At 41.0% G+C, this 12,493-nt stretch overlaps 1 protein-coding gene across 1 annotated transcript in view; it reads left to right on the top strand.

Annotated features, from left to right (window-relative positions):
- The window catches only part of pola1 (polymerase (DNA directed), alpha 1), a 210,286-nt gene that overhangs the window by 20,097 nt on the left and 177,696 nt on the right, over positions 1 to 12,493 (top strand). Inside the window, exons 11-15 of the mRNA XM_052013854.1 lie at positions 764 to 876; positions 3,216 to 3,332; positions 3,417 to 3,491; positions 6,675 to 6,813; positions 11,878 to 12,032. Of these exons, the coding sequence (XP_051869814.1) occupies positions 764 to 876; positions 3,216 to 3,332; positions 3,417 to 3,491; positions 6,675 to 6,813; positions 11,878 to 12,032 (599 nt within the window). The remainder of the gene's footprint in view (positions 1 to 763; positions 877 to 3,215; positions 3,333 to 3,416; positions 3,492 to 6,674; positions 6,814 to 11,877; positions 12,033 to 12,493) is intronic.

Here is a 12,493-nt window from a genome sequence, read left to right as displayed (position 1 = left end):
TTGCTGATTTATACCTTGATCAGCACTGTGGTTACTGTCAGCGAGCCAATAAACTTTTCTCACTTATGTTTTCTGCTTTTCATTACTTCTGAGCTCCACCAATACCAATTCTACCGTGATAGTCTGGGCTGTAACTCTTTCTTCTTTCACTTTTCCAGTTTGTTGATCTTTTCTTTCTCTTAAAACAGAAACAAGTATCGTAGAATATATAGTTCAGCTTGGATCCCTCTGCACCAGTTATAGCTTCTGGGTCAGACTCACTTAGTTCTGTGACATTCATGTACCTATTTTGTCATACTTTGTGCATTCCTATATAACATCTTTACCTACAATAATTGCATATCTGCTCATATAGACCAACGGTTCACTACATTTACCTGCAAAGTTTGGCCCAAAAATGGTAGGATTATCAAAATGTATTTGACAATCCTACCATTTCATTTCAGAACCATGCAGATATGGTTATCTCTATCTGCTTGCGTTAATTTTGAATACAAATCCCAAGCAATTGCTCATGTTCGAGCAATGTCTAAAGGTTGACTCTGGATCATCAGCAGCAGTGCTGTGCCATGTCAGACAGATCTTAAGCAGATATCTACGTTTTATTAAGCTAACTGGAAAAAACCTAGTATCGCTGCTTGGAACCAAATGAAACTTGCTTTGTCTTTGTAATCTGTTACAGATCTAATAAAGTGACCTTGATGATGTATCTTTGCACTTTATATTGGAAGGATAATAACTGACTATTTTATTTCTTCATCAGGAGTGGTTTTTCTCTTCGGCAAAGTGTGGATTGAATCAGCAAAAACGTATGTCAGTTGCTGTGTGGCTGTGAGAAACATTGAGCGCACAGTATATCTGTTGCCAAGGGAAATGGTGTGTAATAGTTGTTACCTTGTCATAAACTTGTTTGTAAATTTGTTGAGTCAGTTTATTGAAGGATGAGTTAGTGTTTGAACATTATCAACTAATTGAGTTACAATTTTTTAAAACGTATTTAATTTTAATTGCTTTTTAAATTGAAATGCAAGATCTGCCAACATAAAATCTATTTTTTTTCAGTTTAAAAAAACATGAAATTTTCATTGTGATAATCCCCTTATGGAACTGTTAAAATGTCTCTTCATGATTTCTTGTGACTTATAAGGTTATGGGTTCAAACTCCACTACAGACATGATCACAGAATATTTGCTGACATTTTAGTTGAAAAGAGTATTTATTGACAATGCTGCATCATCTGTGAAGTTAGGTGAGGCAAATGCAGGAGTAGACCATTCAGCCACTCAACAATATCTACTACCTCAACACTGTTTTCCTGCCCTAAATCAATAATCTGTGATTCTTCAAATATCCAAAGATCTATTAAATTCTGTTTTGAAAGTAATCAATGACTGAACCTCCAGAGGCCTCCAGGGTAAAGGATTCCAAAGATTCACCACACTCCAAGTCATGAAATTTCTTCTCACTCCAATCCTAAGTGGTTTACCCCTTATTTTGAGACGAAATCCTGGTTCTAGACTTCTGAACCAGTGGAAACATCCTCCTCAGAATTATCCTGTTGAGCCCTTGGAAAATTTGTTTGTTTCAATGAGGTCACTTCTCATTCTTCTAAACTCTAGCAAATAGAAGCTTAGGCAATTCAGTCTCTCCTTATGTGACAGACCTGCCATCACAAAAAACAATTTGGTGAACCATTCCTGCACTTCATCTTATATATCCTTTTTTTATAGGTAAGGAGACCAAAATAGTTCACATTAGTCCAGGTCTTATATAATTGTAGTAAGATATCCCTGCTGTTGTCTTCAAATCCTACAGCAATAAAAGCCAACATAACATTTGACTTCCTAATTGCCTGTTGTTACCTTTCAGTGACTTTTATACAAGGACACACCAATCCCTCCCAACATCCATGCTTCTCAGTCTTTCACCATTTAAAACAAAATAGTCACCATTTCTGATTTTTCTACTGAAGTAAGTAACCTCACATTTGTCCACATTTTACACCACTTGCCACCTCATTCAGGTGTCCATATCTTCTTGATCTCTTTTTGCATTCTCATCACCACTCATGTTCTGACTTAGTTTTGATTCTTCAGAAAACTTGGAAATGTTACATTTGGTTCCCACAGCCAAATCATTGATGTAGAGCCTCGGCAATGGTCCGTGTGGTATTCCACTAGACCCAGCCCGTCACCCTGAGAAGTACCTGTTTATTTCTATCTGTTACCCAATTCTCAATCCATCCTTGTATATCATCCTCGATTCCATGTGCTCTAACCTTGATTACCGCATCCACTGGTTCTCCCTCATCTTGCTCTATTAGATACATTCTCAGAATGCAATAGATAAGTAAAACATGATTTCCCTTTCATAAATCCCTGTATGGTTTCATAAAGCCATATTATTATACTCTTAGTGCCTTGATATCACTTTATAAATTACAGCATTTTCTCAACTACTGATGTCAGGCCAACAGATCAGTGCTCCCTGTTTTCTCTCTCCTTCCCTTCCTTTAAATACTGGGGCTACCTTTGCTGCTCTTCCAATCAATAGAAATCATTCCAGAATCTACAGAATTTTGGAAGATTAATTTGCATTGTACCCTTGACTCTCCAGTGAAAAGTTAATTTACTCATTTAAAAATAATATCAAAAGAAGAGTAGAAATAAACATAACTGCAACATCTCCCATTAAAAGTAGGATTATTTTCTCCAGAGAAATGCACTATGTGGAGAATGGCTTGTTGTGCGCAAGATCAATTGCAGTCACTTGTATGTAGCCGCACAGCTAGGAAGCTTGATTGAGAGGCCAAGTATCCAATCATTTCCAGTCTTGCCAGCTTTGGCAATTTCAGCACTTACCGCCTTTACAATTAATGCGAAAGGTGTTCATCTTTATGATAAGACTTTGTCTCCTTATCAAAAAAAACAAAACATCACATGGTTCTAACAGAAGAATAGGGGTTAAACTTTCGTGACCACTATATTTGATCCTGGCTGCTTTTGATTTCCAGAAAGTGTGATTATGTGCTGTATGGAATCCTAGTATATTTAGTTTGCTCACTGTTCGGTGTATGAGAATTTGGATCATTAGGTTTTACATTATCGAGTGAATCATGCAGCGTGATCTTTCCAACTTCAATGATTTTTAGATTTAATGTTTTTTTGAAAATGGTAATCATTGAATTTATGTACTATTTATGAATTCTTTTCAGCGCATAAATCTTAAAACTGGCAAAGATACAGACACACCTGTAGGTTTACAAGATGTTTATCAGGAATTCAGTGAAGTGATTGCGGAAAGATACAAAATAATGAAATTCATATCAAAGGTTGGTTAACAGAGTACTGTCCAGAATTCAGAGGGTCATTTGTATCCCATGACTTCACTGATGTGGTTATGTTTTAATTTTTAGAAAGTGGATAAAAAGTACGCTTTTGAAATCCCAGACGTCCCTGAAAATTGTGAATACTTGGAAGTCAGATATGCAGTGAGTATAGTGAAATGTCTCACAGATATCCAAATGCAATATGTTGTTTCTCTTTATATTGGCTGGATATGATCATAGTTACTAATCTCTAACCACCCTTGCTGTATTGGGAGGTGCCACCTGGAACTGATGCATGCTGGTAAAGATACCTATGTGATGTTGTTGGATGTGGGGTTCCAAGTAATGGTGATTAAATTTACAAGTCAGGATGGCATCTGACTTACAGATCGTGGAGTTCCCATGCATCTTCTGTCCTGCTCTTTCTTGCTGGTAGAGATCAGGAGTTTGGGAGATGATGTTAAGGAAGTCTTGGTGGCGGCGATGGATTTTGCTGTTGGCACGCACTCAGCCACGGTCTTCTAGTGATGGAGAGAAAGAATGCTTGAGGTACTGGATGAGGTGCCAATTGTGCAAACAGCTTTGTCTGGAATGATGTTCAGGCTCTTGAACCATTTTGGGGCTGCACTCATTCAGGGAAGAGTATTCCATCACTGACTTGTGCTTTGTAGATGATTGAAAGGCTCTGGGGTGTTGTCAGGTGAGCCATTTGCTGCAGAACACTTGGCCTTGTCCCCACAATACGTATGTGATTGGCTCAGTTACATTTCTGGTCAATGGTGACCTCTAGGATGTTACTGGTGAGGTACCTGCTGATGGTAATGCCATTGATTGTCAAGATAAGGTGGTTAGCTGTTCTCTTTTTGGTGATGATCGTTGCTGGTACAGTGTTTTGACTAAGTGGTCTGGTTCTGTGCTGTAACTTATATGTAATAAGTAGATACCAAAGTCCCAGTCTCTCGGGACAAGCTGCTGGTATTCAGCATTTTATCAACAAGCCTGAAAATCTTTGAACGCTTGCCTGGTGGCTCTCTACAAACTTGTACGGTGAATATCTCATTGTTATGTCACCATTTTAAGATGCCAATAGATAAGGATAAGCATGGACCTTTCAGGAGAGTATTACATTGGAACAGGGCAAATTTATAAGAGTATTAAGCAGAATCTAGGAAGAGTTAATTGGGAACAGCTGTTTTTGGGCAAGTCCACATTTGACACGTGAAGGGTGTTTAAAGACCAACTGCACAGAGTACAGGACAGGTGTCTTTCAGTAAGAAGGAAGGACAAGGATGGCAAGGTAAGAGAACGTTGGATGTCAAGAGAGGTGATGAATTTAGTCAAGAAGAAAAGGGAAGTGTATGTAATGGTTAGGAAGCTAAAATCAAATGGAGCCCTTGAGGATTATAAAGAAGCTGGAAAAGAACTCAAGAATGGAATTAAGAGAGCCAGCAGGGGTGATGAAAAGTCCTTGGTAAGTAGGATTAAGAAGAATCCTCAGGCATTCTATACATATCAAGAGCAAGGGGATAACTAGAGAGCGAGTAGGACCACTTTAAGGATAAAGGAGGGAATATGTGCTTGGAGGTGGAGGATATGGAAGAGGTCCTAAATGAGTACTTTGTATCAGTATTTACCAAGGAGAAGGACATGGAGGATAGGGAGATCAGTGTGGAGTGTGCTAATATGTTAGGACCTTTTGAGGTAAAGAAGGAGGTGGTGTTGGGTCCCTTAAAGAACTTTAAGGTGGATAAGTCCCCAGGACCGGATGGAATATACCCCAGGTTGTTGAGAGAGGCAAAGGATGAGATTTCTGGAGCTTTGACAAAGATCTTCATGTCACAGGTGAGGTCCCAGAGGACTGGCGAGCAGCTAATGTTGTTCCATTATTCAAGAAAGGAAATGGGGATAATCCTGGAAACTATAGACCATTGAGTCTCATGTCAGTGGTAGGGAAGCTCCTGGAGAGGATTCTTAGGGATAGCATTTATGGGTATTTAGAAAACCATGGCCTAATTAGGGATAGCCAGCATGGCTTTGTGTGGGACAAGTCGTGTCTTACTCACTGTTTTTTGAGTTTTTCGAGGAAGTGACAAAGGTGATTGATGAAGGTAGAGCTGTGGATGTTGTCTACATGGACTTCAGTAAGGCATTTGACAAAGTCCCTCAGGGGAGGCTTATCCAGAAGATTAAGATGCATGGGATCCACGGTGAATTGGCCGTTTGAATTCAGAATTGGCTTGTCCGTAGAAAGACAGGGTAGTTGTTGATGTGACTTATTCTGGCTGGAGGTCCATGACTGGTGGTATTCCACAGAGATCTGTACTGGGACCTCTGCTGTTTTGTAATGTTTAAAAATGACCTGGATCAAAATATAGATGGGTGAGTTAGTAAGTTCGCAGATGATGTAAAGATTGGTGGTGTTGTGGATAGTGTAGAAGATTGCTGAAGGATACAGCTCAGTTGCAGATATGGACAGAGAAATGACAGATGGAGTTTAATCCGGCCAAATGTGAGGTGATGGACTTTGGGAGATCTAATGTGAAGGGACAGTACACTGTTAATGGGAAGACCCTTAACAGTGTTGATGTACAGAGGGATCTTGGAGTCCATAGCTCCCTGAAAGTGGCAGCACAGGTTGGTAGGGTGGTAAAGAAGGTGTATGGCATGCTTGCCTTTATTAGTTGAGGCATTGAGTTCAAGAGTTTGGAAGTTATTTTGCAATCTTATAAAACTCTAGTTAGGCCACCTCTTGCATATTGCTTTCAAGTCTGGCCACCCTATTATAGGAAGGATGTGGAGGCTTTGGAGAGGGTGCAGAAGAGATTTAGCAGGATGATGCCTGGATTGGGGGGCAGCTGCTATAAGGAGAGGTTGGACAAACTTGGGTTGTTTTCTCTGGAGTGGCAGAGGCTGAAGGGAGATCTGATAGAGATTTCTGAGATTATGAGAGGCATAGACAGAGTAGACAGCCATTATCTTTTTCCCAGGGTCGAAATGTCTAACACTAGAGGGCATTCATTTAAGGTGAGAGGTGGTAATTTCAAAGGAGATGTGCAGGGCAAAATTTTTACAGAGTGGTGGGTGCCTGGAATGTGCTGCCAGGGCTGGTGGTGCAGGCAAATATGATAGAGGCGTTCAAGAGAGTCTTAGATAGGCACGTGAATGTGCAGAGAATGGAGGGATATGGACATTGTGTAGGCAGAAGGGGTCGGTTTAGTTAGGCATTTAATTACTAGTTTAATTAGTTTGGCACAACATTATGGGCCGGAAGGTCTGTTCCTGTGCTGTACTCTTCTATGTTATCGTTGCTGAAACTTGTCTAATTGCTGTTGTTGCTTGCTGTAGGCTGACCTGCCTCCGCTTCCTTCCGACTTGAAAGGGGAAACGTTTTCACATGTGTTTGGCACGAATACTTCGAGTCTTGAACTTCTGCTCCTCAACCGGAAGATCAAGGGTCCAAGCTGGCTGGAATTCAAGGCTCCACGTGAGATTTCTGATTTTCCTCTAAGCTGTTTCATCTGATTTAAAGCAAAGAACTCTCATCTATGCACTGCCTTCTTGATTTCAGTTCATCCCAAATGCTTCACAACAAACATTGTGTTTCTGAATTGTCATTAGTATTATAATAGCATCAATGTGGCAGCCAATTTATGCCCAGCAAGGTGCCACTAAGATAAAAGGTCATGTTGATTGTGGGACTAATAGTATGTGGTACTTCCTCTTTGAATATTGTTAAGGGACCTAATGGCATCCATTTGAGAGATCGGATGGTATTTCAGTTTAACGTTTTATCTGAAAGGTCAAACTTTTTTTTCCCACCCCTTTCTTGCCTTCCTCTGCTGAAGTTTCGATGTTTTGAGTGATACAAGCTCAAGGACATCAGATTATCCCCACCTTACTCCTTCGGAAGTACAGAATATCAGATCTCTGCAGGGGATCTAACTTCATTGGTGTGATGTCAGGCTGCCCCTCTCACCCTCACTCCAGGTATGTTGAAGTCCAACTGTACTCAGGTCAGCTACTTCAGCACATACTGCTCTGTTTCACATTTCCTGATGCTGCAAGTTACTAACAGTTTGGCCAATTACCTTTCACCATTTTATCCTGACCAGTAGCTGGGCATCAGCAAACTACAAATTAGGCAAAGTTAACAAAAGCTTCGGCAGCTGGTTGTCCTGGGCTAGACAGAGGTCCCCAGCCATCCACAAAAGCTCAGCTGCTGGTGCGGCTCGATGGTGAGCACTTGTGAAAGGAACCCGGGCTTTACTGTCAACCCTCTGTGTGCTTCACAGGAATGTGACAAAGAGTTCATGAGAGCTGTCAGTTGCAGGTGGACACCAAGGCAAAGAAGATATTGGGACAAAATGTGTTGAGGTTAGACGATAGGTTGAGTTGGTTGGTTAAGAGGTGGAGGGATGATGTAATTTCTTGGATGGAAGATTATCAAGTGTAAATGGAGAAAAAGAGCTCAGCAGGTCATGCACAACTCCTTAAGGCGAAAGAGCAAAGTCCCTAGAGTACACCATCGCCAGTAAATCTTCATAATCGTGGCTAACCACCAATTTGCCTCCTGTAACAGTGTTCTCTTTCCTTGGGTACAGGATAGATTTTCTTCAATCAGAAATTCATACTTGCTGCACACATTGGCAGTTTGTTTCAGTGATTCACTGTGCCGAGAAATACTTCCTGGGATTAACTCTAGTTGCATTCCTGCAAATCTTGCAAGTATATGCTGTCCTATCGTGCTCAGCAATCTCAAGTAACTTCTCCGTCTGGAGAGAAACAAGCCCCTCCGATGTTTGCAAGTCCTTACTTAGTTCTTAATATGTTTGTGTTTCTATAAAGTAAATAACCCTACTATCAGAGAGCTGACCCCCATGGGAAAAATGGCATTTCTGTATCAGGGGGACTTAAGCTTGTCACTGGATTTAAGCAAAATAAAACTTATTTCAATAGATCTAGCACCAGACCTTAAAAATGTTTGTTTCCCTAAAACAAATTCAGAACTTCAAAAATCATTAAAGGACGTTCATCACTTATTCCTCCAGTCTTTTGATCTGATGGTGTTAAGGAGGACGCCTGTATGGTAATTTCCCGGTGCTAAACATAACGCTGCATTTGTTCACGTAACTGGGCACTGGCCATGCAAGGATGCATTGTTCTAATTTCTCTTAAGCCAGTCTGCAACCTATTGATTTTGTCCATTACAAAGTCTGTGCACCCTTTCCTGTTATCTGTGATTTAACACTTTATTCCGTGAATGCACTAACTAAGTCATTAAACATAACAATTTCACAGGATCTTTTGCCACTTTCCTCACTACGAAGAGATTGTATGCTTGTATTTCTGCCAAGCAAGCTGCCCTGTCATGGATTGTCTCACTTTCTGCACTTTCGTATTCTTTCTGAAGAATTGTGTCGGCGTCTAAGTCATCAGACATTGCACCAAAAAGTCTGATCTGTTATATGCTGCAACTTGAATGCGATTGACTTTTTAATACAGAATTTATAGATCAGTTCTGTCTGTAGCAGCTCAATTGCAGGTGTCAAATATTTTAAAGAAAATAATTAGTTGTTTTTGCAAGGGACACAGCTGTCAGGTGAAGCAATCATTGGTGATTTTTACTCCCATTCTAGCCTTGTGGATTTAGACCACTTGTAGAGCTCAAACTGTTGATCCATCTCAGGTGAGCTAATCTCAGTAAGCTTAACCTGGTATCCTCTAATTCTTGTGGCGACGCTCTTGCCCATTGGAGAGTTAATTATAATCTTCCACTTGCTTTCTCAATTCGCTGTGGTCTTGTACAAGCAAAATATTTCTTGGCAAATTATTTATGCATTTGAAAATTCAGCTGTAGCATCACATAGCTCATTTAACTTTGCCTTTAGCACTATTATGATACTCTAAGTGGTCTCTGATTGCTCTGTCAAGATAATTACATAAATATAGGTTTAGCATTTTTCTGTACTCCAGCTCTTTTATTGTGCCATCATTGGGAACACACGTAATGCAAGTGGGTCTAAAATCTTTTTTGTTTGCCATTTATTGTGTTTCTCAAACTGTCTGTTTTTGTAACTCCTGAATTGCCACAAGAAATTCATGAGAACACATCCAAAAGGCATTAATCTTCCCGTTGATGAAGAGGGATCCTATCCCTACCCTCCTTTGAACACTTAATATTGAGAAAGAGAGATTTACTATAAATTATTTGAATATGAGCAACACCAAACTATTATGTTGCTCTGTTCCCCATTATTTTGGATGTAACCCAGTCTCAATGGGTAACTGCAATAAATTCGCTGCAAGTCTGTCTCCAAGTGGCACTTTTACTGTTGCATAAATATTACCATTATGCTACAATTGGCCCTAAACTTGTCATTGCTGCCTTCATGTATTTAGAATTGGACATGTTGGTATTGGGAGACTCATTGCAGTCAGCATTTCAGAGATGAAAGTAGGTAGTTTCAGTGATGGCACAGGTGTGAAGTTTGAAACTCTGATCTGGGTCTTGGTTAATATCAAGATCATGAACAGTCCGATTGCCAGTGAAAGAGGAATGGAGTTGGTAGCCAAAGAAAGGAGTTTGAGATGAGGACTAAAACTGCAGTCTTCGCAATGTTCAGTTGGAAGAAGTTTCTCCTCATCTATTGCTAAATATCAGATAAGCAGTTTGACAATTTAGAGGCTGAGAAGGATGGAAAAAGCTGGGTGTCACTGGTTGTATTTGTTGAGACTGGTGTGGTGTTTTCTGAGGAGAGGAAATAAATGAGAAATGGGAAGGTGGGGGGGGGGGGGGGGCACGGATATGGAGGCACCAGAGGTGATGGCACAGGTGTAAGAATAATTGTTGCTGGTGATTCTCTGGCTATGACTATATAAGGTAGGAATGGAACTGCACTCACTTGGTTTAATTCAACTGGGCAACCGTGAGGTATTGGAGGAAGATGGCGATTGAGTGGAGGAGGATTGTGTTTAAGGCTGCGGACAGGTTAGGAAGGATAATGAGGAGTAGGTTGTCACAACCAAATGGTGTGTCATTCGTGGGCTGGTCAGAGCTGTGGCAAGACTGTATACCTGGTTGGAGAGGTCCAAGAAAAGGATTCTGGTTAAGATGGGCATGAACGTTGGAGACTGTAGCATCTCTTGGGGGGAGGAGGGGCTGATAACAACTGGTGAGGTTTGATGAGGACTATATGGATTTTAGCAAGGCCTTTGACAGGTCCCGCGTGGCAGACTGGTCCAAAAAAGTAAAAGCCCAGGGAATCAAGGAAGAGTCGTAAATTTGATTCAAAATTGGCTCGGTGGCAGGAAGCAATGAGTAATGGTCAATGGGTGATTTTCTGCGACTGGAAGGATATTTCCATTGGAGTTCCACAGGGCCCTTTGCTGTGGTGATATGAATTAATGATTTAGACCTCAGTGTGTAGGTACAGTAAAGAGGTTTACAGATGATACCATAAGTGACCATGTGATTGACAGTGAGGAGTAGTGCTTTAGACTGCAGGAAATGTAGACCGTTTTGTCAGCTGGGCAGAAGAGTAGCAAATGGAATTTAATCCTGAGAATTGCGAGCAATTGCATACTAGGAGCTTTATCAAGGCAAAGCAAAACACAGTCTATGGCAGGATATTGAGTGCTATCGCAGAACAGAGGATCCTTGGAGTATTGTGCACAGATTATTATAGGTTGTAGGGCAGGTAATTAAAGTGATTTAAAAGGCATTGAGATGTTTTCCTTTTCTAGTATAGCCTTCCTGCCTCAGCTAATGCTGTATACAGTACTAGTCTGGCAACATGCTGTGCAGTTCTGGTTGCCACGTTACAGGAAAGATGTGATTGTGCTGGAAAGGATGGAGAGGAGATTTACAGGGATGTTGGCATGACTAGAAAAGTATAGCTGTGGGGGAAGATTCTATATCCAGGGGTTGTTTTCTTTGGAACCCAAGGCTGAGGGGAGACAAAAGAAAGCTGCGTAAATGTATGAGGTGCCTGGATGGAGGAACTAGGAAAGGCCTATTTCCCTTCAAGGGATCAAAAATTGGGGACAGATTTCATGGAAGCAGTGGAGTGGAGCTGAGGATTTTTCTTCCACTCAGAGAGCAGTAGAGGCAGGAGCCCTCCATTAATATTTGGGTATGGACTTGAAGACCAATGACCTACACAGTCATGAACCAAATGTCGGAAGGTCAAATTGGACTCTGGTCGATTTTTCTCGACTGAAGCAGATGCTATGGGGCTGAATAGCCTTCTCCAGTGATGTAAAGTTTCTGTGGAATGGTTGGAGGGGGTCATAGGCTGGATTTCTGTGCAGTGACTGTCGGTTTGGGGGAGAGAGGAGCAGTACCTGAGGAGTGAGAACCATTGACAATGTCAGCTAATGAGATGCTTCAGAAGGAAAGTTGGATGGTCAACAGTACACAGAAATCTGTTTGGCTCAATGCATCATTTTGGCTCAGTGGCCTGGAGAAGAAGGATCAGACGTGCATGTAACGTTGAAATTTAACGTGGGTGCTTCTGCGTAAATATGTTCACTGTCGTCTTCTTTTTAGAACTCCCCAATCAACCTATGAGTTGGTGCAAAGTGGAGGCTGTGGTGCTGAAACCTGATCACCTGACTGTGGTAAAGGATATGGCCCCTCCTCCTCTGATCACGATGTCAATCAGCATGAAGACTGTGCAGAATGCCAAAACTCATCAGAATGAGGTAAATGGAGCTTGTGTTTTGATGCATAATGACTGACGATTAACCATGACTTTTGCCAGCCTCTAATTCTAAGACTAGCGGTTTTGGTGTGTTAGTAATAAGCCCAAAGGCTCAATAAGATTGTTGTTTTGGAGATCAGTTCGTCACATAAAAATGACATCAGAGTGGTTTGCATTTTAAGGAGGGTTGAGTTGTGGATTGGTACTCAAAATATCAATAGAATGGCTTTTGTTCAGAAATATTTAAGCTTGGTGTAAGTTCTCTATCATCAACTGGGAAAAGAAAGCAACCAGATTGCCACGCACAAAATAGTACGGACAGATGGAGACTTACTGGTCTAACTATTTTGTTAGCCATCACTTCACTTTAAATTGTTTGCATCTGAACACATGGGGCTAAAGTCTCCATCTGAAACTCAATTGAACGAGGTGACAATTGGTTTTTGGCAGTTTGGATTGTAA

This window comes from Pristis pectinata, chromosome 4 (genome assembly GCF_009764475.1).
Source record: "Pristis pectinata isolate sPriPec2 chromosome 4, sPriPec2.1.pri, whole genome shotgun sequence".
NCBI lineage: Eukaryota > Metazoa > Chordata > Chondrichthyes > Rhinopristiformes > Pristidae > Pristis > Pristis pectinata.
Note: the sequence above shows the minus strand (reverse complement) of the source record. Positions and strands in the feature narration are given on the sequence as shown.